General features: G+C 44.2%; 4 protein-coding genes across 4 annotated transcripts; 1 reads left to right on the top strand and 3 right to left on the bottom strand.

The window, feature by feature from the left end:
• Positions 1-830: 830 nt before the first annotated feature.
• Positions 831-2518, bottom strand: LOC125549119 (putative F-box protein At1g30920). The gene is made up of 2 exons (XM_048712604.1): positions 2381-2518; positions 831-2297 (listed from the first exon to the last, which is right to left on the bottom strand). The coding sequence occupies exon 2, from the start codon at positions 2269-2271 to the stop codon at positions 1108-1110; it is 1164 nt and encodes a 387-aa protein (XP_048568561.1). The 5' UTR covers positions 2272-2297; positions 2381-2518; the 3' UTR covers positions 831-1107.
• Positions 2519-3658: 1140 nt separating this feature from the next.
• LOC125545910 (cytochrome c1-2, heme protein, mitochondrial-like) lies at positions 3659-6978 on the bottom strand. The gene is made up of 8 exons (XM_048709967.1): positions 6748-6978; positions 6250-6317; positions 5779-5990; positions 5179-5458; positions 5023-5094; positions 4391-4507; positions 4221-4286; positions 3659-4125 (listed from the first exon to the last, which is right to left on the bottom strand). The coding sequence occupies exons 2-8, from the start codon at positions 6307-6309 to the stop codon at positions 4009-4011; spliced, it is 924 nt and encodes a 307-aa protein (XP_048565924.1). The 5' UTR covers positions 6310-6317; positions 6748-6978; the 3' UTR covers positions 3659-4008.
• A 3576-nt stretch (positions 6979-10554) lies between these two features.
• LOC125545908 (spermatogenesis-associated protein 20) lies at positions 10555-16777 on the top strand. The gene is made up of 15 exons (XM_048709965.1): positions 10555-10872; positions 11253-11325; positions 11727-11748; positions 11837-11915; positions 12046-12078; positions 12227-12375; positions 12454-12610; positions 12929-13169; positions 13251-13492; positions 14349-14612; positions 14689-14799; positions 15298-15522; positions 15609-15812; positions 15991-16167; positions 16259-16777. The coding sequence occupies exons 1-15, from the start codon at positions 10591-10593 to the stop codon at positions 16469-16471; spliced, it is 2472 nt and encodes an 823-aa protein (XP_048565922.1). The 5' UTR covers positions 10555-10590; the 3' UTR covers positions 16472-16777.
• Positions 16746-22612, bottom strand: LOC125545909 (probable potassium transporter 2). The gene is made up of 10 exons (XM_048709966.1): positions 22438-22612; positions 21497-21734; positions 21083-21331; positions 20926-20976; positions 20208-20468; positions 20078-20130; positions 19469-19583; positions 19130-19384; positions 17872-19012; positions 16746-17126 (listed from the first exon to the last, which is right to left on the bottom strand). The coding sequence occupies exons 1-9, from the start codon at positions 22477-22479 to the stop codon at positions 17922-17924; spliced, it is 2355 nt and encodes a 784-aa protein (XP_048565923.1). The 5' UTR covers positions 22480-22612; the 3' UTR covers positions 16746-17126; positions 17872-17921.
• Positions 22613-27116: the final 4504 nt, after the last annotated feature.

Here is a 27116-nt window from a genome sequence, read left to right as displayed (position 1 = left end):
CTAATATTACATGAATTTCTTAAATCACATGAACATTTTTAATACATAATTTTCTAATTACATTTTTAAATTCAACAAACACTGTTTTTAATTCCATGAAACTTTTAAAAAATCAGGTACACGCCTTGAAGATTGTATCGCAGCAAGAAACCATGAGACAATTTTCGCTCATGAATTGCACAAATCAACACAAATGCCATCGACTACACATACCAACCACATATCCTGGTGCACAACGCATGCCAAATCACTCTTCATCTAGAACTGATTCAAATGGCAGACCATATTGCCTTCAATCTGAACGTTCTCCAGATATATATCACTTGACAAACAATCAAAAGCACAGCATGGAACAAACAATAAGAAGTTTCTATGTTGATAAATCTGCAATAGGTAGATCATGAATTCACAACGACAAGAGGCCCCATTCCCCATGACTTAACAACATGAAGCGGGCAACTCGTCTGTCACAACTTGCATCTGGAGGAACCGCACTTTGAGACCAGTGAAGGTGACACGAAAACCAGAAAGGCAAAAAAGCACTTGCATTGAAACAACAGTTCATATATCAGAAAACTGAATCTCGGTTTCAGCAGACATGAAAATACAGCACATAAATGAAATACCAAAGATAACTGAGTCTCCGTGGAAGTGCAACAGCAGCCCTGGCCATTCCAGGTCCACCCAAACAACAAGATAGATTATAGGACAGATTAAGAACAACAACATAACCATTCATGTTATCATGTACTGCCACAAATAAAAGTTGGTATACCGAATAGAGAAATAACAAAGACCAGAATGCAGATATTAAAATAATAATAGTTCCAATATATATAACACTACACAAACACAGGCAGAGTACTGTCATATACATCACTCAAGCACCAACAGGTACATGCCGTATCTATATATAACGGTCACATTTTCATGATTAACAGAGAAGTTGACTGAATAGCTAGCAGCATAATGTTAGGTACATGACTTCAATCAAGCACCAACAGCATATCACAACTTAACCAGATAACTGTTGCTCATATTCAAGATCTAAGTTCACTATCATCATCAGAAAGATGGACAAGTGTGAAGGCTTCAATACACAAACATTTAGTGCCCGTCCGCTAATGACTCCAAGAACAAAGGAACATATGGAACATAAGGGCACCTTGAATTTCGTCCAAGATCACATACGAAACGCGGCTCCCTCGAATCCATTTTGTATGACAATAATTTCATCTGCGGAAAGATCCTCGATGCAGATTCTACAATTATGAATATCACATTGTCTTCTGGGTGGGCTGAGATAACACCATAATGTTCCCCGGCGCTTGAATACTCTACTCCGACCAGTTGCATGTAGCTGACTTTGAGCTTCAGTGTCCAACAATTTTCACTAATAGAATCTTCAAGAACCCAGATTGACAGTTCAGAAGAAGCATGATCTGTGAGATACAATTGTCCTCGTGATACATAAACATTAGGAACACCACGAGCATCAGGTGAAGTAGGAATAGGAATGATCCTATAATTACCCTGCACGTCGATGGCTGCAACTGTATTACTATCAGAACGTAAATGCAACACTCCGTTGAAAAATGCGCCACCTGATAAGCAGAGTATCTCAATTGAATTGTCCCAAACAATTTGATGCGTCCAACCACCAGCTTTGGAAGAGTATATCCCCACCTCTTCGATGCGATAATCATACTTATTATTCAGATCCAAAGCCACGGCAGTTACCAACTCGAACACATGGAAGTGGGAGGAGATGGCCGGGTCGAATCCCAGGCGAGCATCGTTCACGAACAAGGAATACTCGGTGGCGGGCACGGATACCCATCTCTCAGTAGCAGGATTGCACACCACGTACTCCAAAGTACCAGGGTCATCCCACGACTTGGGGGCAGTCCGGCGTCGGCAGAGGAGGAGGCCGTTGCAGCAATCCAAGATGTCGAGCTCCCCGCATTCAGGTAGGAACGAGAGTGAGGCGTCAAGAGGGCACCAGTTCCCCGAGACGCTTTGGTAAACATGAGGAAGCCGTGAATCGCGGCCCATGCCGTAGGTTTTGTAGAAGAAGCCGGCGAGGGTCGACCGGGGAAGCTTCTCGCGGTGATCGGGGTGGGAGATGAGGTCCCGCCAGCGCGTGGAGACGCACTTGCAGCAGCGGGTGGACTTGTAGGGCACACGCGAGATGACCTCGACCAGGAGGTCGTCGGGGAGCTTGATCGTCGGATCGCTCATGAGGGCCGCCTCCATGGATCCCGTCGCCATCTCCGGGGACGCAACGAGCGGCTAATCTGCAGATCGGGGCGGAGGACGAGAGGTTAGAAAGATACTACGTCCTAGCAGTGAGGGGGGAGCGAGGGAAAAGAGGACGTACCAGATCCGTGGCGCGCGGACTGCTTAGGGATAAGCGGCGAGAGCGCCGGCGTTGGGTGCTCCCATCCGCGCCGGCGAGTGGGTCGCGGCGAGCCGGTGAGGGTTTGGTTTGGTGCGGGGCGACGAGATGGATGGATGATGGATGCTGCGGAATTTATTTTTTCTTTTTGCAGTTATCTGGGCTTTTTACTGGGCTGTATACGTGTCCAAAGACTCTCACTGATAGACACGCACGCCATTTTACACGATCTTAAAAAAAATTAACCTTAGGCCCGTTCGTTTCACAGGAATTTTGCAGGATTTTTACACGCAAGAATTCCTACTGAATGCTTTTCCTTTGAAGTGTTCGCATTGTAGGATAGCAGTACAGTATTCCAAAAGAAATGCTGGCTTCCTTGTGTCTATTCCGAAGGAACAAAAAAATCTACTCCAAGCTCATTTGTTGGTGGATGCCCGAGGAAAAGCAGAAGTACCCCAGACAAAATGTTCTATGTGAGAGAGAAAGGTACTAGCTGTGCCCTGGTGCTGGTGTTTGCCTACAACTTGGTGGGTCCCAACAATTAGCTTTTCCTTTGGATTTTATCCCATGACCCGAACACCTCAGTTTTAGCCGATCCTTTATTTGAGTATCACAAAGGTTTTCAAGCTACCTGCAACCCAGTTCCTTCACAGGTTTATATTCCTATGTTTTTCTATCCCTCCATGCAGGACAGAATAGTGCAATCTCAGATGTGCTAACAGGGGCAAAGTATGTGTGTGTTCACAGAGATGAGTATGACAAATTGAATGTTTTCCATGACAAATTATGTTTGCCGAGTGTGGCAATTTTAGTTGCAAAGCATGGAAAATCCTTCCTGAACTACATGGCTGAAGGTGAGCAATTCATAAATCCGAGCAGTTCTTAAATTGCATAGGCGATGAACAACTCACAGATCATGATGACCTATTCATAAACTACGTAGCTGATGAGCACTTCACAAATCCCCAAGATGAGCAGTTCATGGATACAACAGAAGGCGAAGATGAACAATTCATACATCTCGTAGTAGCCGAGGATTTTTCTTCCAGTAATGTAACAATTTCGAAATATCAGTGGAGGTCGTGTTGTGTGCACTGCTTGGTTCTTCCCGGTGATACCAGCTCCGGTCTCCTTGGACTTCTCATTCCTCTTTTTAATTTGATTCTAATTGCTATGACAAATATAAAAGTTGATGGTAGACTGTAATCAACTTAGAATGCAAATAATATGCAGCGATAGATAGTGCCGCAAGCCAGCAAATCAGAAATCCAGAAGGGTTACATATATTCCCCAAATCCTGAAACTGCAGTCTGTGTGTGGACTGTGGATTACAGGACTTAAAAAACAAAGTAAAAGTAAATTTGATCAACAAAGCACAAATATATTTACAATCTCTGTCTTATTTTTCTGCTAGATGATTGTTGGCACTGTTGACATTTCAAATTTTGAAAACCGTGTCCCCCAAAAAGATGAGAGTAATTGTAGACAAGAATAATGCATTATAGGCATGCATGGCAACCATGCCCGTGTGAAAACGTACATCATGTAATCCTTATTTCAAATATTTCTAATTACCCAAGAAATGTTTGGAGAAAACTAAGCGTTGGTCCTCAATTGACCACATCAAGGACCAGCTTGCGGGACTTGTAGACTGACCACTTCATGCGCCGGTAATACGCGGCTTGCATAAGCGCGAGCGAGAGTAGGAAGATCCATTTGACTCCCATCTATGTTACAATCACAAGGTGGAGTAAGAAATTACGGAGTAGATAATTTATGCTGCCATTCAAATAAAATGGGTGGCGTAGAGCAAGAGGGCTACCAGCTTTCTCTCTTCCATCTCAGGCTCAGCTGCCCATGACAAGAATGAGACAACATCTTTACCCATCTGGAATTGTAGAGTGTAGACAGAAGAAACAACCCATCCTTTAATTTAGTACTGAATCCGCGGCATAAGTTCCGTGATGCTCACAATAAAAAAGTAAGACTTACCTGAGCTTCCGTTGCAGGAGTACCGTCTTCATACTCGACAGCTCCATCACTAAGCATCTTGGGCATGGCTATGGCGCCACCAGGAAAGTAGGGATTGTAATGCAAGCCTTCACGAATCTAGATTTTAAATCAAAAGCAGAAGCTTACGAGTTAGGGTGTAAGAATTTCATCAGAGTATATAACCAAAACAAGGTACCTACCTTACCAGACAACTTCAAGCAAGAGAGAAAGATGCATACTCACTGGAAATTTGATTACGATATTCCTTTTCACAGTACAATTCTCAGAGGAATTTTAGAAGAAAAAAAATCTCAGATGAAGTTGGTAATCCTTTCAAATTCCAAGTAAAAAAGATTAGGTTTAGTGACGAGAGAGTGCTAGAGTGGCACAGCATTTTAAGATTCTTCAAACTTTGAAGTTGACTAGAGAGAAGCAAATAGCGCGAAAGGATTAATGGTTGGGTAAATTCAGTGTCAGTTCAGAACAAGTGTATGCCCATCATGCGCCAATGTGAGTCCATTGTATCCATATGATTGCTGCTACTACTTACGCATAATAAAAGTATAAACTGGGAAAGATCACACTGAGAACTACAAGAAACCATCAACACCAAATATAAATGAGAGGATTACCGAGACGCCAGCAGGTGGATCACGGTAACCAGTAAGAAGAGAAAAAACGTAGTTCTGACCATTGTGCCTGGCCTGCAAAAAATGTAAGCAAAGAGTGAGATGCAATTTTGAGGCCAAATATTGGATGAATGCAACCAGAATCCATCAGTCGGTTACCTTTGTAATCAAGCTGAGGTCTGGGGGGTATGCTCCACCATTTGAAAATCGAGCCGCTTGCTCATTCGCATATGGTTGCGGCAGACGGTCGCTCAGCTTACCTGGACGCGTGAACATCTCACCTTCATCGTTTGGCCCATCAACCACCTCAATCTCAGCAGCCATTGCTTTTGTTTCCTCCTCTGTGTAGGCAACACCCACCAGATCTCGGTACGAGATCAGGGACATTGAGTGACAGGAGGCACACACTTGCTGATAAACTTGATGTCCACGCCTTATTCTGCTCATATGTTTTCAAGAAAATTAAATACGTTTTGAAGAGATATTACCAATTCAAGAGAACATTTTTACAGATAGCATAATTGTACTACTATTCCCCTGTTGCTGAACTTGGACTGTTCCTCTGTTGTTGGTTCCAATAGTGGAACACGGACGCAATTTGCCGGCTTATGGAAAAGAACAATTGTATACTTTTTTATATTGCCCTAAGTGGACTCAACATAATATTGTATGATCAAATAACTATTGTGCTTCCATGCTATTTGTTAGAGTCAACTGGTCAAGAAAAGTTGTTTGACAAGAGAATATGATTTTACTTACGATGCGTGATCATAAGAACTAAGAATGCCTTCATGTGGCCAGGGATAGCTCGGAGATTCTAGCCCATGCTCTGCTTCATCAGCTGAGGCTATTGTACCAAAGCTTAAAAGGCCAGAAGCACCAACTCCAAGAATAGCCAATGCTTTCAGTCCAGTGAAGCCAGTGGTTCCTTCTCCATGATTTATCCGGGTCGAAGAAAGAAGAGATGAACCCTGTAAGAAGTACAAGATAACTAAGCAATACTGATTTGGTGCATGCATAGGTACTGTTGCAACTAGAACACTTTTGACCAACTACAGTGACTTAAGATGCTGGCTCTATTTATTTTTTTTAGGTTAAAGGCAAATAGTCAAAAGCGAATAACATAATATGGCAAATTAATAATGGCCAGCAGTCAAAAGTAAATAACGTAATATGGTAAATTAATTTTTTGAAAGGGTAATTTTTTTGAAAGATTTGGGAAGTACTTACAGATGGGTGCTGGCGAAATGCTTTCTTCAGAAGCTGACTAATGCCCCTCCCAGCAGCCATCTATGCCGCTGTATCAGACATCCCAAACACAAACAGGCCGATTAACATTTTGGAGTTTCAGTATTGTAGCGCAATAATAATTGACTTCTTGCAGAAGGATCCCAAACTTGAAGGTACAAGACTGATTGAAAAGTAAAGTATGGCGACTCCCTGATGACTTCCAATTGATGGATAATGATTTACAGTTCACCTACTACTAGAGGAGCTTTTAGAATTGAGGAGCAGAGCTCCCAATTTCATTCACCGTGAAAATGGATGTAATAAAAAAGTAGCAGGGTCTGCGCGATGTACATATAAAACCACATACAAAACAGAATCACAAACTAGGTAGTACTTTGGACGCCCGTAGGAGATCAAACGTACCGGCACCCAGATCCCGACACGCGGAAGAAGAAGAAGAAGAAGAAACAGAGGCGGGTCGAGTTCGGCGACCGGTACCTGCGCTGCGCTGCGAGGAGCCGCTGGAGAAGGTCGCCGGAGAGCGAGCGGCCGGAGGGAGGGGCTGCACGTCTGCTGTCTGCGCGATCGGAGGCGGGGGAGGGAGGGAGAGTGGTGGGGAGCTGGGCTTTGTGGCGCTCCGGTGGCCGTGCGTGGTGGCGGCTGGAGGAAGGTGCTGACCCGTGGGCCCGGGTTATTCGAGTGAGTTTCAAGCTCCACTTTTTTTTTTGAGAGAGAGGAGTTTCAAGCTCCACTTTTTTTGAGAGAGAGAGGAGTTTCAAGCTCCACTTGAAACTGTCTGTCCACGTGGCTATAAAGACTTTTGATTTGGGAATGGGCTGGCCCGCTCTGGCACGGACCTTGTCCCTGTCGGCCCGTCTGTTCTGTCCAGGGACATGGAGCCGACCCAATTATTCAATATCGAGTGGACTCATGTTCTTATTGGGCAACATGGTCCGACCCGTTTCAATACCAGATTGCACAAGAATAAAGAGCATTTATACAGCAATATTATTTCAACTAGGATCATTTAGCAGAAGGATTTTTAGTATGTTAGGATATTCAAAATTTATTTGTTCAAAGAAAAAAAAGGAACATATGCAACTTCGTACCATGAATCGTTTACATCATAAGGTAGCATATTTGTAACTCTAAAACCAAAAAAGTATTGGGTCAATAGATTAAAAAATTTATATAAGCATTAAGGGTAACAACCTTGAAAAGACATGTGCATTGCAACGACAGACTAGAGTCTTGGACCACTAAATTTGGGTCGACCCGTTTATCCCAGTCAGCCGACGATGACTGGCTTCCTTGACCCGGTTTTCTTATGAAGTCTGCCCAAAAGATTCTTCGACTTTGAAATTGTGGCCGGACCAGTATCCCAATGGATAACGACGATACATTCCCATTGTGAAGTAGGTTGGAGGTACGTTTCTACCTCCCAACCTTCCCCACGTGTGGTTGTTAATCATGTATTTGAAAAACATTGAATGTCTATATAAAAAATACCCTGGTATATACAAAGTATGTACAACATGTATGAAAAATAGACATAAAAATATAAGTTTTCAAAAAAATGCTAATCATGTATTTAAAAAATGTTATTGTGTATACAAAAAATGTTTCTAGTGTATACGCAAAGTATTGAATTGTGTATGTAAAAAGAGTTGAGATCAAAAGAAAGAAACACAAAAAACGAAAAGCCGAGAAAGAAACAAAGAAAAAAAACAGTAAAAACCATGAAAGAGATAAAGAAAATCGGTGGATAAACAAAGAAAAACATAAAACCGAAGAAAACAGGTGAAGAGAAAATAAAACCAAAAGAATCATAAAAGAAAACAAAAAGGAAAAAAAGGGGGAAAAGGAAGGAAAAAAACAGAGCAAACCAGTACGTGAAACCGAGCGAGGAAGCGACCTAAGCGTGAGCGAATGACCCGAGCTAATGGGTCGGCCCTGTATGTGTGCGCCTCCAAGAGGTGTTATTCTCGCTACGAGGATGCAGGGACGAACCTCGAGGGTGGACGGACGGCAGCGCAAGGATCGGACGGATCCGGCCATCTCTGCAGCCCACGCTTCTCCTACCGAGGATGACGGCGACGACACCATGGACCACCTCTGCGGCTCGAGCTCCTCCCGGGGTCATCGCTGCACACGTGGAGACGGAGGCGGGGAGGAGCCGAATTTGCGCCAATGCGAGAGGAGCAGGGCATAGGAGGGCCGTTCCTATGGACAACATTAGCAAATACAGGACATCTGCATCAGCTTTAGCATGCCATTAAATTAAACAAAAGATTACAAATTCACTTCGAAACCAATGTAGCGTCTTAGATTTACACACAAAATCTAAATCATTTGTTCATTACCCAAATCAGGAGCTAGTAACAACAATATAACCAACAAATTAATCACACAAATTAGAAGGGTAAACTAATAAAAGTTAGAGATATGCAGGCATGGAAGAAAAAGAAAACAAATGAAAGAGGATCTTACCAGGAGCTTAGGTCCTTGATTTGGCTGTGCAGATGCCAATGAAGAGAGGGGCATTACCTGCTCTACTTCTTGCTCCAACCCACTTCTTGTCAAGCCCAGGCCTCATCCTCCTACCATCTCTTCTTCTCAAAGCAGGCGGCCGAGCTCCTCCTGGACTACCGTGGGGATGCAGTGATGCAACAACGCAAGGAGGAGGGATTTCTCCTGCCTTCCTTGGTCGCTGGGTGAGGGCTCGTCCATGGCAGCAAAGACGTCGGCAGCTTGGATCCGTCCTGATTCGGCCCTCTCTGTTTATCAAGGAGATAGTACATAAGAAAGAGAAGGAGAGAGAATTGAAAGAGGGGATTGGAGAAGAGAGAATACCATGGAGACGAAGCCGGTGCCGGCGCACCCACGCCGGCAGGGTCCCCGGGCCCAAGCTGCGCCTCTACCGTCATGAAGAAGACGCTGGTGGCAGCATGCGGTGGGCCGTGTCGGCGGGACGGCGCCCGGTGACTGGGAGCGGCGGGAAGCACGGCCGAGTGCATTCACGCGTCGTTGACGCATCATGAGGCTCCACGAGCTGCCGAGGAAGGAGGAGGCGTGTGGATCTGGGCCGGCGAGATCCGATGGATGCCATCATGGGGGAGTTCTCCACCAGCAGAATGGCGAGGACGACGGCGTGTGAAGACGATGTAGAGGCGCAGCGGCAGCGACCCCGGCTCCTCCTTTTGAGCACAGAGGCAGAGGGAGGGGGTGAGGAGACACGGGCGGAGGAGAGGCAGGGGAGGAGGAGGTGGTGGAGGCTGCGACCGAGAAGGAGGGGGTGGCGGCGGGACGGAAAAGAGTAGCGGGATGAGGGAAAGAGAATTTGAGCACAGAGGCAGAGGGAGGGGGTGAGGAGACACGGGCGGAGGAGAGGCAGTGGAGGAGGAGGTGGTGGAGGCGGAGGAGAGGAGGTTGCGGCCGAGAAGGAGGGGGTGGCGGCGGCACGGAAAAGAGTAGCGGGATGAGGGAAAGAGAATTTGAGCACAGAGGCAGAGGGAGGGGGTGAGGAGACACGGGCGGAGGAGATGCAGGGGAGGAGGAGGTGGTGGAGGCGGAGGAGAGGAGGCTGCGGCCGAGAAGGAGGGGGTGGCGGCGGCACGGAAAAGAGTAGTGGAATGAGGGAAAGAGAAGATATTTTCACGGGAGAGAGAGGCCCCAATCCTAATCTTTTTCTCGCTCGATGCGTTTGCTGTGCACTATTCATAACGACACGTGGACGACGCGAGCCTGCCTAACACCCCCTTCTTCCTCCTTTGTATGTTCAATAAGAGAGCCGAGAAACAACCCCAAGCCGCCTCATACTTTGACCCAACGAAGAAACGTGCCTTTCGCCATCGAGACCCATGACCCACAACACACAACCACTTACAAAACGAGCCCACCCAGCATCGACACCCTTCACATGGAAGACCAAGTCAAAATTGACAGGCAGATTCCAAAATCGGAGCCTCACAATAGACAGGGTACTGGTGGCCCTCCTGGAGCAATAGTCAAAGAGATAGTAGAGAGCATGAAATTTTTTGAGTTGTGTATTTTTTATTCATGAGGGTACGAACTTCATTTTTGAAGCTCACAGTCTCACCAAAATAGCTCGTAAATTAGTCATAGGTAGGCATGTTTAGTTTGAAAATCCACATGGAGTACCTTTGAACATTTCTTGAATGACTAAAGTTGGCGAGATTCCTTAAATGAAAAAAACTTAGCACTCGCAGTAGGCGAGGCATAGCTCTCGCGATGTAGCAGCACCATCGTTTTGACGAGCGGTGGTGGGCCCAGAGCGCAGTGAGACCTTGGCAGGCCGACCTGCCTCTGCCGCTGTGGGGCATGGACGTGTCGCCGCTAAGCAGGGGACGCATGGCGCCGCCCGCCGCTCTCGCCCGGGTCATATCCTGCCTCCTCCCCCCGCCCCTCCGCCCCCCTCCCATGCTCTCCACGCGTCTCCTCCGCCTCCGCCACCGCCCCAGCTCCTGCTCCTCGCCCCTCCGCTTCGTCGCCGCCGCCGCCATGTCGTCGTCCTCCTCCTCCGCCGCGCCCGGCGGCGGCCGGAAGCCGAACCGCCTCGCCGCCGAGCACAGCCCCTACCTGCTGCAGCACGCGCACAACCCGGTGAGCGACCCCTCCACTCCATCCCACCCCACCCCACCCCACGGAGGCTCTGCTTCCGTCTGCTCGCGCCGCGGTTCTCCTCCCCCTCCCCCGCGGGGGGATTCCGCCGAGCACCTTGCGGTCGCGCGCGTGCTCCCTCGCGTTCGCCTGATTCGGGGAGCACTTACTGTATTTTTGGGCGCGAGTGACTGAGGAGCGCTTAGCTGAACACGTGGTCGAGCTATGTTTACGAGTTTATTTATCCTGAAAATTCAGATCCTTCTGGAACAGCTAGCCGTGACAAATGTTTGCTTTGCCTTTGGCTCTCCACTGGCTTTTGGATTGTCTGTGGATTATAGGTACCATTATTGAACTGGCATACTTACTGATTCCATATGCAGGTTGACTGGTATCCTTGGGGAGATGAGGCTTTCGAGAAGGCTCGCAAATTGGATATCCCCATCTTTCTGTCAAGTAATGCACTGTCCGAAATACAAGTATACTCTAGTGCTTCATTTAATACCGCTATGATCGATTGGATTATGGGGCAATTATGATACCGTTGCGTAGTGGACTGATTCCTTGATGTGGTATTTTCATGAACAATTGTGTTAGATAAATTACCAACTGGTGGTGCTATAGTTCGGGGCAGAGGAATGGCTGCCAATCCGGCTCTGTAATTTTTTTAATAAATAGTTGTGTAGTGGATGGGTGTTGCCAGGTTCAAACTAAAGCTAGATTCATTCAAATTCATCTGCTTCATTTTAGCAAAACAAACCTACTTGTGACTTGCGTAATACAAATTTAGTTAGTCCTTCCGTTCTATCTTAACATCCTTCTTTTGCTGCATGGGAAATGTGGATGTGTCCGTGAAGTTGGCTATAGTACATGCCATTGGTGAGTTGTCGTTCTTCATCTTATCGTGATTTATTTGCACAGCATAAAGATGTTAACCGCAGTTTTTATTATTGGCTGAATGTTAAAGGTGCCATGTAATGGAGGTGGAGTCTTTTGAGAATGAAGAAGTTGCTAAGATTCTAAATGATTGGTTTGTTAGCATCAAGGTAGTGTCGTGTTTATAAGCACTAGTTGCTAATTGTTTTACTTCCCACTCATTACATGTCTTCCGGTGTGTGGAAGTTATGCAAATGCAATGTAACTGCAATTCTTCTTTCTGATTATTAGTTTTGACAGGTGGATCGTGAAGAGCGGCCAGATGTTGACAAGGTATTCTGTTTTCTAGTGATCAAATGTAAAAGAAAAATGCTGTTTCTTGTGGATGGCAGGCTTTATTTTCCTGTTTTTCTATTGTCACACTTTTGAGAGGTTTTGACTTGCACCAGTTCTTGATTTATGACACTGTCACATTCTTTAGGTTTATATGACATATGTGTCAGCGCTGTACGGCGGTGGTGGTTGGCCTTTGACCGTCTTTTTATCACCCAACTTAAAACCTTTGATGGGCGGTACATACTTTCCACCAGATGATAAGTATGGAAGACCTGGGTTCAAGACTATTTTAAGGTATCAGCTCAAATACCTCATTTCTGAAGTTGATTGCTCATACATGATACGACAGTTTTGTTCATAACTTCTCTTCAGAAAGGTCAAGGAAGCCTGGGATACTAAACGTGATGCGCTTGAGAAGTCAGGAAAGGTGGTCATTGAGCAACTTAGAGATGCATTATCTGCCAAGGCTAGCTCTCAAGATGTGCCAAATGATGTGGCTGTTCTTTATGTAGATCAATGTGTTGAAAAGGTTTGAGAAGTACTCCAACTTTATTTTTCTGTATGCTACTACTATGAACTTCTACACAAACAGCTGGCGAGACTGAGTGAGTGAACTAATTGCTCGATTGAGTTAACAACAGTGCAGTAGCTAAACTGCATTTTTCCTGGATGGCGTATCCTGGTTCCTGATTTATTCCATGTCTTATTAGGGCACTCTAACATCCTTAACTCAGCGCCACTAGCTTGTCATAGCCTATCAGGATCTCACCTACCTTTTTCAGCTCTTATTTTTTCTTAACTAGCTAGCTTATTTGCCTTAATAGCCCTGCACCTTATATCCATGCAGTTAGCAAGCAGTTATGACCCAAAGTTTGGTGGATTTGGCTCTGCTCCCAAGTTTCCAAGACCTGTTGAAGATTGCATAATGCTCTATAAATTCCGGAAACACATGGAAGCTAGGCAGGAGAGTGAAGCTCAAAACATAATGAAGATGGTAACTCATACACTGCAATGTATGGCTAGAGGTGGAGTTCATGACCATGTTGGAGGTGGTTTTCATAGATATAGTGTGGACGAGTGCTGGCATGGTAAGTTCACTTTAATCTCAAGGAGACATTTTCTTTTCATGTATTTGCAGAATTCATCTCTCATATTTTCTCTCTGTGCAGTTCCACATTTTGAGAAGATGCTGTACGACCAGGGACAGATAGCCAATGTATACTTGGATACATATGTTATCACAGGAGATGAGTATTATTCTTCAGTTGCACGTGATATACTTGATTACTTGAGGAGAGACATGATTGGAGAAGATGGTGAAATTTTCTCAGCAGAAGATGCTGACAGTGCAGAATATGAAGGTGCTCCAAGAAAAAAAGAGGGTTCTTTCTATGTGTGGACAAGTCAAGAGGTACATACTTAGTAGTGCATATGTAAGCCTTTTCTATTTATTCGCCGATTTAATGCATACCCCTGCCCGCTCCTTATGAAATGGCCTTTAAGTTCGAACTGTCGCATACCATCAACCATCATGTAAGTCCGCCTGCTGTTGACTTTGAGTTTACATCGTAGCCACTTTATACACTCTTGCTGGTTTCTTGAAGAAACTTTATACATATTGGAGCTCTTTACACAGGCTTGCACTTCAGCTAGATGATAATCCAAGTTGAAAAGACAATTATAGTCTCCTCTGCTCTTGTTCCACAATAAATGTACTTACAAATAGGACTCAAGTCATACCATTAGCGACTGGACTCTGTAGCCATTGCCTAGTCTTATACATACCGGCTCTAAAGACTTGCTAGTCTGATGCCTACCTCCTAATAATCAATAATTTTATGTAAGTTGTTCTCATGTAGTTGGTACTTTGTACCTACTTGGTGCTATGCAGAATTTTATTGAATAGTTCTACTACATTTTATTCAAAATAGAAGAATAACTCACACAGACTCTGCACCTGAAGATGCACACAACTCAATTTATTAGAAGGTCACAAAAGTTTGAATAAACTAAAATCAGCAGGCTGTCAAGTCACTAAAAACTTAGTCAGTACAAAGCCTATCGCTAAACTGTCAACCGTATTTGGTGATAGATCCCCTATAAGGCTGTAACGTGCCCAACTTCTTGCTACCAGCCACCATATGCTCCTGCCACTGAAGCAAAGACCAGGATCCCAGGCAGCTATATATTTTAGATTTGTTGATTTATTCATTGGCCTCAACTTCTGGTATATTGCATGCTCAAGCTGTCTAATATTTGTCACATAGATCGAAGACACACTTGGGGAGAACGCGGAGCTGTTCAAGAGCCACTACTATGTTAAATCGTCTGGCAACTGTGACCTTTCGGGGATGAGTGATCCTCACAACGAGTTCAGTGGTAAAAATGTGTTAATAGAAAGAAGACCGGGTTCATTGATGGCATCGAAGTATGGCAAGTCTGTTGATGAATATTATGGAATCCTGGGGGAATGCAGACAGAAGTTGTTTGATGTCCGATCAAAAAGGCCAAGACCACATTTGGACGACAAGGTTCTTGTCTACATGCTGACAGCAGCTTGTTTTTAATCTGGTCACATAATAATCTATTAAATATGATTTGTTTTAGGTTATTGTTTCATGGAATGGATTAGCAATATCTGCCTTTGCAAGAGCTTCACAAATTTTGAAGTCAGGACCACCTGGAACCAAATTTTATTTCCCTGTAGTAGGATGCGATGTAAGTTTTGTGCTCCATTCTCTGAATATTGCATTTTTATTTTCTGTCGTTGACATGAACTCATGTTATTATAGTTATGTGACTATGTGCATGATCAGCCAATCAATATGGCAGGAGCTTTTATCCATCCCTGCTTTCTTCAAGTCTTTGTCATACTTTTCTACTCCATACTTCATTGTTGAAACCTATCCCTGGGAATGCAGGCCCATACATCTGTTCAAAACTGCTAGAATGAAACTGTCTATTATGTTATGTCGTGTATGACAAAGACAAAGAAAACACCATGATGTTGTATGGGGGCCTCTTCTGCAGCAGTAGCCATTTATGTTGTTTTGTATCAGGTCTAAAAAGCTATCTCCCCTTCGTGTGCGAGTGGAGGAATCCATGTGCTGGATTTTTGCGTTCACCTGCTTTTACATCACCAAGTTTATTCACTGTCCAACTGTAGCTAGTCATAAATTTGTTTATTGACCACCCATATTTCTGGATTTTTTGCAGCCAGTAGAATATCTTCAAGTTGCAGAAAAGGCAGCAAACTTTATAAAGGAAAAACTCTATGATGCAAGCTCAAAAAGGCTGCATCATAGTTATCGAAATGGCCCAGCAAAAGCACCAGGATTTTTAGATGATTATGCCTTCTTAATCAATGCCTTGCTGGATCTCTATGAATATGGTGGTAAGATAGAGTGGCTTCTGTGGGCTGTCGAGCTGCAAGTCATTCAGGCAAGTGAAACACACTTGTTAAATGCATCGATGTTATATTTCACGTCCCTTGCATAATACTTTGCCATGACTACATACATTTACAGGATGAATTGTTCTTGGACAAACAAGGGGGTGGCTATTTCAATACTCCCGGAGAAGACCCTTCTGTCCTTTTGCGTGTTAAAGAAGATTATGATGGTGCAGAGCCTTCTGGAAACTCGATGGCAGCGATCAACATGGTCAGGTTGTCCAGTATATTTGATGCTGCAGAATCTGAAGGCTACAAACGTAATGTTGAACATCTCCTGGTATGTACTTATCTAGTTTACATTTGTATGCACTATATTACAGCAGTAGTTTGGTTTCATTCCATAAGGTTTATGCTTCACCATGGTCATCTTTCCTGCCCTAGACCCATCAGAGATGAGATGAGTAACATTGACAGGATATCTGCTTATGCTTGCAAATGGATTTGCTGTTTTGTAGGCGGTGTTTGAGACTAGACTGAAAGAACTTGGCATAGCATTGCCGCTGATGTGCTGCGCAGCAGACATGCTCACTGTTCCATCAAGGAAGCAGGTAGTGCTGGTGGGGAATAAAGCATCTCCAGAATTTCAAGACATGGTCGCTGCTGCATTCTCGTCATACGATCCAAACAGAACCGTGAGTGATGAACTAAGTGGTTGTATCATATGTTCGACATAGCACCCCTGTTATACATTTACCGACCAGGATACATCTTTCATTGCTCCAGGTGATCCAGATAGATGTCAGCAATATGGAAGAGATGGCATTCTGGGAGAGCAACAACGCAAACATCGCGCAGATGGCACGGAGCAGCCCATCGGGGAAGCCAGCGGTGGCGCATGTGTGCCAAGAGTTCAAGTGCAGTCCTCCGGTGACCTCTCCTGGCGCGCTCCGTGAGCTGCTCAACAAGACGGTGGCTGCTGCGGGTTCAGCTGTTTGATGCTCTGCCGCCTTGCTGCATGTTACTAGCAGTCTGTTTTCCCGCAAGTTTGTGTCGACGTTTACATGTTTGCAGAGCTTATGTAGTTCATGTGTGTGCCATATCGACAAAGCTCTTGAGACCTTTCAGTTGGCAGTTGTATATAGATGTTCCCAGTAAGATACAAGGCTAGACTTGTACGTCACACACCTGTGTGCATGCGTTTCATATGTTTGCACAGGGAGGCCTGCTTTGTATACATGACACTTTATAAATAAAGGATGAAATAAAACAGTACGGTGAATGGTTTCACTGGAATTTGGATGACACCATTCTAGGCTTCTCATCGCAGATAGGTTTACAGGCAAAGCGGCAAAATTTATACAGGTTATGGGTAAAGCGGCAAAATTTATGCGACAAAATCGATCTACTTCACATCGTTCCAAAAAGAAGTACATGTAAAACAGTAGACAATAACCAAAAAGAAGAAGCTACGATCACTGATACGAGCATGGCGTTTTATTAGGGCTGACAAGTGATATTAACATGCACAGCGCCTTCATCTCCACCAGACTGAAACTGAGACCGTTTGGACAGCTAGATGTAGTGCAGCATTCCTTCCTAGAGATTGCAGCTTGAACTCCAGACATAAAGCAATGGGGCTTCACAGGTAGCACTGGAAAAGGGAGGAAAATATTTCTAATCAGACACCTTCAATTCAGTTCAAGAAAGAAGAAACAGTGCCAGAATGACAATACTTTCAAAAGCAACAATCATCTGACTGCAAAATCAGGAGTCGAAAAGGGGCACCAGGAACACATGTTCTCAGTTACAAGAAACAAAAGTCACAAAGTCTAAAATATTCTAGAAAAAAGTGAGACATATAATTGTTTGAGCACCTAGTATAGTATACCTACAGATTTTTACTAAAAGTACTTATGCGCTGCGTGAGAGGAAACACAAATTTAGGGGCAAAATAGTTGCTTTTTTGGACTTCCAACTAGTTATCTTTTTGCACAGGAACACAGAAATATTACTTCATCATGAGAATTAACACATGTATAGAGCACTGAAGCAGGTGAGCAGGTGACCTTTTTTCGCAATGTTTTAACATTAGAAAGTATATTTTCAGACTACCTTTTTCATCCAAACAACACATGCTCCAGGGAGCCAAAAGCTTACAGTACAATTTATGTCCAATATAACTTAAAAGAGCAAGGGGAATAATGACAGATGAAACTAGCCAAGGGCGATGACAATGGCATAAAGGATGTTTTATGACCCTTGGGATGGAACATAAACATTAAGCATCTTAGTAATGACATGGATCCCCCCCCCCCCCCCCCCCAAAAAAAAGGCATTATCCAAATGGTATCTGAGTAGGAAAGTAGTCAGTTTTAACCGGTGACTAGCAAACTCACCATGCTTTGTTGCCACCGAATGCCCACATTGTGAACAAAAGAGCACCAGGCTACACATAGTAGATCATACCAACTTCTATCAGACTAATATGAGGGATATGCAGTGAGACTGATGGGCCTCTGCAGTTCTTCCGGAGGAAAGAGTAGGCAACATCGATCGCAAACTTCTTCACGAAATTGGAGCTCCTCCTAGCTTTGATGTAAGAATGGCCCATGATATACGCAGCCCCTGCGTGTTTCGCCTCCACGAGTGCCAATAACTCATCTTTCACCTGCTGATCCATGGCGTCCTCATTTGGCAGCTCGAAGCGAACACGGCGCCTCCGGCCTGCACTCGGTGATTCCTGCTCATAAGAGGACTGCAAGCTTCGAAGGCTCTCGGATTTGCTGCTCCTCGTGGTAGAAATGGACTCAGCTAGGCCACCCAGATCTCTCATGCCCAGTGGGGTGCCAGCATCGTCGGTGGTTCTTATCACAGCCATTCTTCCCTCGTTAGCAATATCATAACTTGCTGAAGACGAGACATCCTCAGCTTCCATCATAATGAACCTTGCAATGCTCATAACTAACATGTTCTCAAAATTTTCATCATCTCTCTGCACATCCTTGTAACCGTACCTGACAATGCAACGGTACATCCGATACGCTTTAGGTCCAATCCTACCAACAAGGTATCGCTCATCTGGTTGAACATACGGCACTGGAACTGACTTAACACAAAGAAACACTAGGACTTCATGAAAGGCAGGGAGATTAGTGACAAAATGTGTGAAGATGGCAGGCACACCAGTCACCAGTTCTGTGTAAATCAGTCCAATTCCCGGAACCCGAACTATGCCGAGGTTTGGACCTAGAGACAGGATTGATCTCATTGACACTTTGTTCTGAAGATCAAACTGGTACTTCTTCTTTGTTCCATAGTGCCAAACAAACATGACAGACATGAATATGAAAGCAAGCACAAGAGGCACCCATCCTCCCTGATGAACCTTCATGAGGGATGAGGAAAGATACACGGTTTCAATGGATCCGAAGAATAATAGAAACAACAAGGCAAATATTATGTTCTTTTGCCAAACAAAGATGATGATAAATGACATCAAGAATGTTGTAACAAGCATAACAGTCATGCAAGCAATACCTGAAATTATAAACCATGGACAATGGTTAGACTATCAGTAAATGAGAATGCTGGAAAAATCAAAAGGTCTATGTGCAAGAAAGATCTTAATCTCGTCAATTGTTATTACAAGCTTACCATAGGCATTTCCGATAAGGGTTGTATCACCGAATGCAACTGTGACAGCTACACATAGCACCATAAGGATCCAATTTATTTCAGGAATGTATATCTGCCCATGGATCCACCTCGATGTGTGAACAATCTTCACACGTGGGAAACATCCCAAAGCATGGCATTGCTTTACAATAGAGAATGTTGCTGAAATGACAGCCTGGCTTCCAACAACTGCAGCAAGAGTGGCCACCACAAATACAGGCCAAAATACAGGTCCTGGATGACAACTGAAACTTTAATAACATTGGAAAGAGGAAGGAGCGGAGGTGAGGGTGATGAGTGAGAGACAAGTTCAAAAACCTGGGATGGAGTCATAAAAACTTGTGCGCGTGTGAAACATGTTCTTTGATAAAAATGCTGCTTGGCCCATATATTGCAATATAAGACATGGATATATGATGGTAATAAAAGCTAGCTGCAACAAGGAGAAACCCAGGTCATGTATCCAAAAAGATACAGGTTCAATAGCAAAGTGTGCCAGAAGGGCAGGTATAGTTTAAGCAAATAGAAATTGTAAATTATGAGTATAATAAGAGAGGCATTAGTATTATCCAGGCGGTTTCAATGCTTTAACGTCATGGAATCGAATAGAGCATCACAAAAGCAACAATTTGGTACACAACAAAGAACTTAACTAGGTTCTTTGGGAAATGTCATCCATTCTTTAAAATATGCAGGTTAAATCAATCTCTTTTCACAGAAAGGCTGTTTGGTATTACGAACTTTTCTGCTGCTTTTAAGCTTAAAGCATTTGGCAAAAATATTTTCCCAAAGTTATTTCTTCATGGATGCTTTGTCACACAGCACCACACCCAAATATAATTATAAACATAAAAGGATCTATACATCCAGTGGGAAGTTTTCACTGCAGAAATTAACAGATAGAAGATCATCACTAGTTCAACTTACCCTGACAGATGCACTTGTAAAATGGCCGAGGTCGGCAAACATAGCTTCACTGCCTGTAAGGGGAAAGGAAACATAAATTGTTACAAGCGAAGCACAATTTTACCCCTTGTATATGTTGACAGTCACTAACCTGTCATAGAAAGTAGTATTCCTCCTAGAGCAATCCAGCCATCTGTACCGGTTGTCCTAAAGAACTTAACAATATAATATGGAGAGATTGCTTGGTATATGTTTGGGTTCCAATGAACTATGTTGTACAATCCAATTCCACCAATGCAAAAGAGCCAGATGATTACAATTGGTGCGAACATGAATGCTACCTTCTGAGTACCTCGGTGTTGCAAGGAAAATAAACCAACCAATACAATGCATGAAAGAAGCACCACAGAACCTGTATAGAAATAAATTGCGATTATAGCAGTTAAGCCTAAGAATATAATAAGCCCAAAGTTCCCACGAAGTGTTTGGAAAATAAGGATGCATAATCTGACTATGCAATAACAGAATCTAATGTCCAGATATATTACACAAAATGTTTTTGAAATACACAGACTAGTATTTGAAAACTAAAGATATATGTACAATGTATATTTGAAGAGACAGCCACATGCTCACAGCACATAGCAATACAGTAGACCTTAAATTTTCCACCATACAGTGCATCGTGCTGTAGACATGATGTGCTATGGGTAGCACATCAAGTGCAACCAAATGACAAAATATGTAGTAATACAGAAATATAACCAAAGGAAGTGCATGTACCGTATCTCATAATACTCCACACAAGCACATGTGTTTAAATACTGTGCCTTACGAGTTCACATTTCAAAGAGACGAGTTGTACTTACGTTCCTGTAAACCAGTAGCTTGAACTTGCAGCCCAGACATAGATGACAGGACTGCAAGGAAAGGAGCAGAAAAACACACGCTAAGCACACACAGAGGTTAATAACCAGAATCATGCATCGACATGGAAGGTAACCAACAAATGATGGTAGTATCCACCTGAGATTGCCGGAGTAAGGACACCATCACCGATCACCATGCTAGCAGCACACAGAACTACAACAAGAAGTCCAGTTTTGACAATTTTGTGCTTCTCTAGAAACCTTCTTAGCCAGGGTGAAGATTCATGCTGAGCTGCGAACCCATCTCTGTAGTATGTAGATAACTCCTCATCCGCTGCTTGTTGATTCGGAATCAAGCTAAGCTTTGCATGCCTGCAGAGGAGCGAATACAGAGCAAATGGCCCACCTACAAAAGTGTACATGGATTAAATATTTTTTGTTCATAAGGTGATTTATTATGATCTCCATGTGAGCATGTTTATAGAAATTTGCCAACCAGCTACAACAATATGAACTTCACGATGACAGGCATAAAAGAGAAACAACTTCTTACAAAGGAATTATAGTGTACCTTCGCCATTGTCATCAGCGCTCAATACGATAATGACATACTTGAGCAAAGGAACCAGTGTGAAGGTCCAAAATATCAGGGAAAGTACACCATATACTGTCTGTTCATCTTGGTACTGCCGGAGCCTTCCTGAGAATGTACTTTTATACACATACAGAGGTGATGTGCTTAGGTCCCCATAAACAACACCGAAGCTCTGGTATGCTAGCAGTAGTAGATTCCTGTAGTGCTGCCTCCACTGAAAATGAAAATCCATGACAGAGCAGTTAAAAAATCATTTTGTGGCAGAGTATATTCAGACGAGTTATGCTGGATAACTACAATATGCGAGATCATAACTCTTCTTTTCTATCATCTGGAACTTGAAAAGATTAAATGTCCTACCTGAAGATACGGAAACTGGCACTTCTCTGTATTTTTAATCATTCTTTTATACTGATGGCAATCAGACCCTCACTATGATTACAAAGTGATTGTTAACCCACAGAGGCATTTGTTTCGTCACAGAAATGCCATTCCTCACTTGTAGAATCAAATCTTACCCAAAGTAATTTGCTTCGGCAAAAGGTGGCGAACACTAACCCATACCATTCCACCACAAAAACAAAAATGCCAAACCCAAATCTAGTCGAGAAAGATTAAAACAAAGAAGAAAACGCTAGCTGCAGCGAACCCATTCCAATCGAACCCCGGGAAAAATTAAATCGAAATGGATGGATGGATGGATGACCGGAGACATAAGATCTCCCGTAGGAGCCGCGGAATCCCTGATCCCCCGCCGGACCTCCGCATCAGACCGCCGGAACCATTCCAGGCGCGGGAGAAACCGGGAGCGCGCCCTGATTTAGGGCTCCTCCCGGTCCGCGTCGGGTCCAATCAGCGCCAACGAGCAATGCGGAGAGAAATGTTGAGAGCGGGGGAGATGAGAGGGAGGGGCGTACCGGAAGCTGCTGGGCGGCGGCGGCGCCGGCCTCGGCGTCCATGGATCGCACTCAGGCGGCGGCGGCGGCGCGAGGTGTCCGGCCGGCGGTGGAGCGCGATTCCGTGGAGTTATAGAACACGGGGGCAGGGAGGGAGGGGCTGCGGATCATCGATCGCTTCCATTGTACTGTTGCGGGAACAAGATTACCATTGTGCCCCTTCGTTATAGGAACCACCGTATGCTATTTTCCTTCTCTGATTCTCAATCATGCCCTTGTTCATGGATAACTTGCAATTATAGCCCTTGCTATGTGTGGTTATTGCATATCTCAAGGCTTTATTGCTCTTTTGGACTTTGTTTGGTTGCAAGGGAGGATCCCGGGTGGATCCCCGCTATTTCTCCGAGTCTGAAGAACCACGAGTTGGGTTGGCCTAGGGAGATAGACATTTGGTTGGATCAGATCAGGGGTAACCCTGCCCCGACCCACGCCGTTCCCACGAGGAAAGAAGCCGGGACCACATAGGTCGGGGAGAGAAGCCAGACTCAAGAAAGAGAGAAGTGCGACAGGCGGCATCGACAAAGATCCAGCACCCCGCCTCCCCCACCTCCGAGCTCCTCCGTCGGCGGCCGGTGTGACGCGCCTGACCCCCTCCGTCGGCAACCAAAGCGACGCCCCCGACCCCCTCCTCCCGATGCTTAGGATCCACGCTCCGCTCCTCTAGCGGAGGTGACAGGTCGTGACTGTCACCCTCCCCCTTCCTCGGATAACCCCTCAGCCTCGAACCTTTGCCCCCCTTCGGCGACCGCGACTTTTGCCTCGTCCACTTGGTTAGCCCTCTCCTCCTCTCCCCTCTTCAACCTCATATATTTTTCTTCACTTCATGCCTTCACCATCCGTGCGCTGATGAACTTGAACTTGCTGGTCCAGATCTAGGAACGTCAGCACCACCTCCTCCTCTCATAGCATTCCCACCAATATCAATCACCTATGAGTATAAACATATTCCTGGAGTTCATCCACCGCGCAACCACAACAAGTTTTCACTCAGGGGATCGTCTTCACCGATCGCGGAGCAAGGAAGAAGTTCCAAAAGCTCGCAACAAGGAAGATCAAAGCAACCAAATGGGTTTGCGCGAATACTCACGCCAAGCTAGGTATCACTCATGATTTTAATTTGCTTTGTCATAATGCCGGGTTGCACCATTTCGGTTATCAGGGATGTGAGACATATGGACACTTGACGCTTGAGTTTCTTAGTACTCTCTCGCACAATGTTGGATTAGTGCCAAATGCATATGAGGAGGAGAGGATCACTACCCATCTCCTTGACCAAGACTTTAACATCATTCTTGCTGAGTGGTGTAATTATTTTGGCTTCCCCAACAATGATGATGATCTTAGATATGTTTATGATTTCACTGACCCGCACCCAAGGCAATCCTTTTATCGTATATGTCGTCATGGCTCAAGGTAAAGAGCCAGTTGCATTGAAAGTCCTGCTATACGTTATTTCTACTATGTTATCACTATCTCGTTGTAGGCATGAGAGAAGTTTCTAAGGTAAATGACGAGAACATGCTAGTTCTTGGGAAAGCACCAAACCTGGACATCGGTTATTCGCCCAACTTAGGGGCAATACTTTGCTACACCTGGAGCATCAAGCTAATCATGAACAAGGAGATATCATGTGTGGAGGAGTGATCACCATGTTGGCCAACTCCCTTGGCCTTGACTACAGTCACCTCCGCCCCATTGTCGGTAACACCCTTGTTAACATTCATGTTCTTACTAGTGCTGTTATGGTAGTAGTTCGTAATGTTCATCATCGTATCAAAATTCTTGGAGTGGTGTACTTGTTACCCACACCTATGCCTAACCATTTCTCCACTTAGAATGGACAATTGCATTATGTTGCACAAGAAGGAGATGCAACTTTTGACCAAGAAGGGCCAAAACATGAACAAGTAGACGAAGAAGAACTCACCACCGACGAGGAGCAAGAGCAGCCCCAACAATACTACACCACCTACACGGACCTCAACAACCTTCAGGGCTCTATTGATGATATGTGCAACCTCGCATCACATCCGAGGAGCACGTCGGCCTACATGAACATGAACTTCTCCAACTAGAGCCAAGAGTGGGCTCCTGAACAACCGCCGCAATGATCTCACTGGTTTGGTCTTGCAAGGGCCTAAGCTTGCGGGAGGTTATCCCCACTTCTACATCAAGATGTGGCGGTATTTGAATAAATTGTAATGAGGTTGTACTTAAGCTCAAGAAGCTTCAAAACACTCATGTTGGTCTGTTCCAACACTTTGCTTTTTATTTGCCTTTGCGTTTTTCGGTTGCAAGTTAGTTTTCAAAAAACCAAAAAAAACAAAGAAAAAAGAATAAGCTTTGCTTTGCTCTTGATTCTTATTTAGCCCCTTGGAGTTCATTTGCATTTTGTTTTCAGAGGAGTTGACCTATGCCAGAACAACGAGGAATGCAAGAGTAAGGAAGAGAAGTGTGTAAATTCACAATCGTGAAGGTATGTCCTGCGACGCCCGTCTTTTGCACTTGAACACTTAGAGTAGATGTAGTAGTAGTATGTGTGCTATGTGTGGATGGGAGTGAGTCTTGATAGTTGATACAAAGGTTTTGCTCTAGTAGCTGAAATAATTTTGTAGCCTTTGTTTTCTTTAGTTTAGACAACTAAGACTTGCCGTGGGACAGTTTTGAAAATGAAATGAAATTAACCAAGTGTAACTTTGCACAAGAGAAAGTCTTTCAAGACTTGGGAGTTAAGAAATTCTAGAGTAGTGATGTTTAAACATGCTCAACCCCATGATGTTAATTTTAATAGACTTGATAGCACTTGTGGATAAAATTGTCTGGAGGAACTTAGTTGAAAGGTGGGTGAGATTATGCCAAAAATCAGTGTTGTATATCTCAACATGGTGTTACAGCCTCCGGCTGGTACCATTGCCTTTAATAGTATATACACATTTACGTGTGTAAATGTGGATTCGTCACCCTTCTTGATGTTATGGTGAGGACTCCGCTAGCCAATGAACAATCCACCAAGAGTGATAGCTCGGATTTCGGCTATGAGTTTGGTACCGTACGTAGTGGCAACACTACAAATGAATATTATTCTGCTTTCTCTTGAATGAGTATGTATGTGGTAAATAGAGGGGACTAATCAAAAGAGCTCGAAAGGGACATTATTGCTAAAGGTCCATAGTTCCCGAACATTAAGCCACAACGTAAACCTATTCATGATCACTTATTTGGCATAATCTCCTTCACGTGACAATCAAAGTTCCAGCAAGCAATGCTTGAAACAAAGTGTTTAAGAGCCTAGAGGAAGAAACAATTGTGGGTATGTTCAAGATCACTTGAGCATCATGTTTCACTACATGCTTTCTGATACGTATCCAACGTATCTATAATTTATGAAGTATTCATGCTAATATATTATCATTCTTGGATGTTTTACAATCATTTTAGAGCAACTTTATATCATTTTTTGGTACTAACCTATTGACCCAGTGCCCAGTGCCAGTTGCTGTTTTTTGCTTGTTTTTTACATCGTAGGAAATAAATATCAAATGGAGTCCAAACACCGCGAAACTTTTTGGAGATTTTTTATGGACCAGAACACCCAATATGGGCCAGAGTAGCACCTGGGGGGTGCCCCGAGGGGGGCACAACCCACCAGGGCGTGCCTGGGGGCCCAGGCACGCCCAGGTGGGTTGTGCCCACCTCGGTGGCCTCCCGCACCCCCTTCTTTGCACTATAAATTCCCAAATATTCTAAAACCCTTCGGGGTTAACCTAGATCAGAAGTTCCGCCGCCACAAGGCTCTATAGCCACTGAAAACCAATCTAGACCCCGTTCCGGCACCCTACCGCAGGGGGGAATCATCTCCGGTGGCCATCTTCATCATCCCGGCGGCCACCACGATGAGGAGGGAGTACTCCACCCTCGGTGCTGAGGGTTTGTACCAGTAACTATGTGTTTAATCTCTCTCTCTCTCTCTCTCGTGTTCTTGAGATGTCACGATCTTGATGTATCACGGGCTTTGTTAATATAGTCGGATCATTTGGTATTTTCCCCTCTCTATCTTGTTGTGATGAATTGATTTCTTTCCCTTTGAGATTTCTTTGTTATCGGATTGAATACTTTTATGGATTTGAGAACACTTGATATATGTCTTGCAATTGAATACTCGTGGTGACAATGGGGTATCGTATTGATTCACTTGATATATGTTTTGGCACTCAACTCGCGGATTCCTGAGGTGACATTGGGGTAATCTATGCATAGGGGTTGATGCACGTTCTTGTCTTTGTTTCTCCAGTAGAAATCTTGGGGCACTCTTTGAAGTTCTTTGTGTTGGATTGAATATTATGAATCTGAATTTGCTTTGGTGTTATTTTAGTACGAAATCTTGGTTAGATTGATCGAAAAGAATAGATTCGTGTTATTTTAGTACGGACTCTAGGATAGATTGATCGGAAAGAATATCTTTGAGGTGGTTTCGTACCGTACAAACAATTCCGTCTTATGTTCTCTGCTAGATAGGAACTTTGGAGTGATTCTTCGTTGCACGTTGAGGGACGGTTATATGATCCAATTATATTAGCATTGTTGAGAGATTGCACTAGCGAAAGTACGGACCCTAGGAGTATTGCAATATCGTTTTTGTG

Source organism: Triticum urartu, chromosome 3, assembly GCF_003073215.2.
Source record: "Triticum urartu cultivar G1812 chromosome 3, Tu2.1, whole genome shotgun sequence".
NCBI lineage: Eukaryota > Viridiplantae > Streptophyta > Magnoliopsida > Poales > Poaceae > Triticum > Triticum urartu.
Note: the sequence above shows the minus strand (reverse complement) of the source record. Positions and strands in the feature narration are given on the sequence as shown.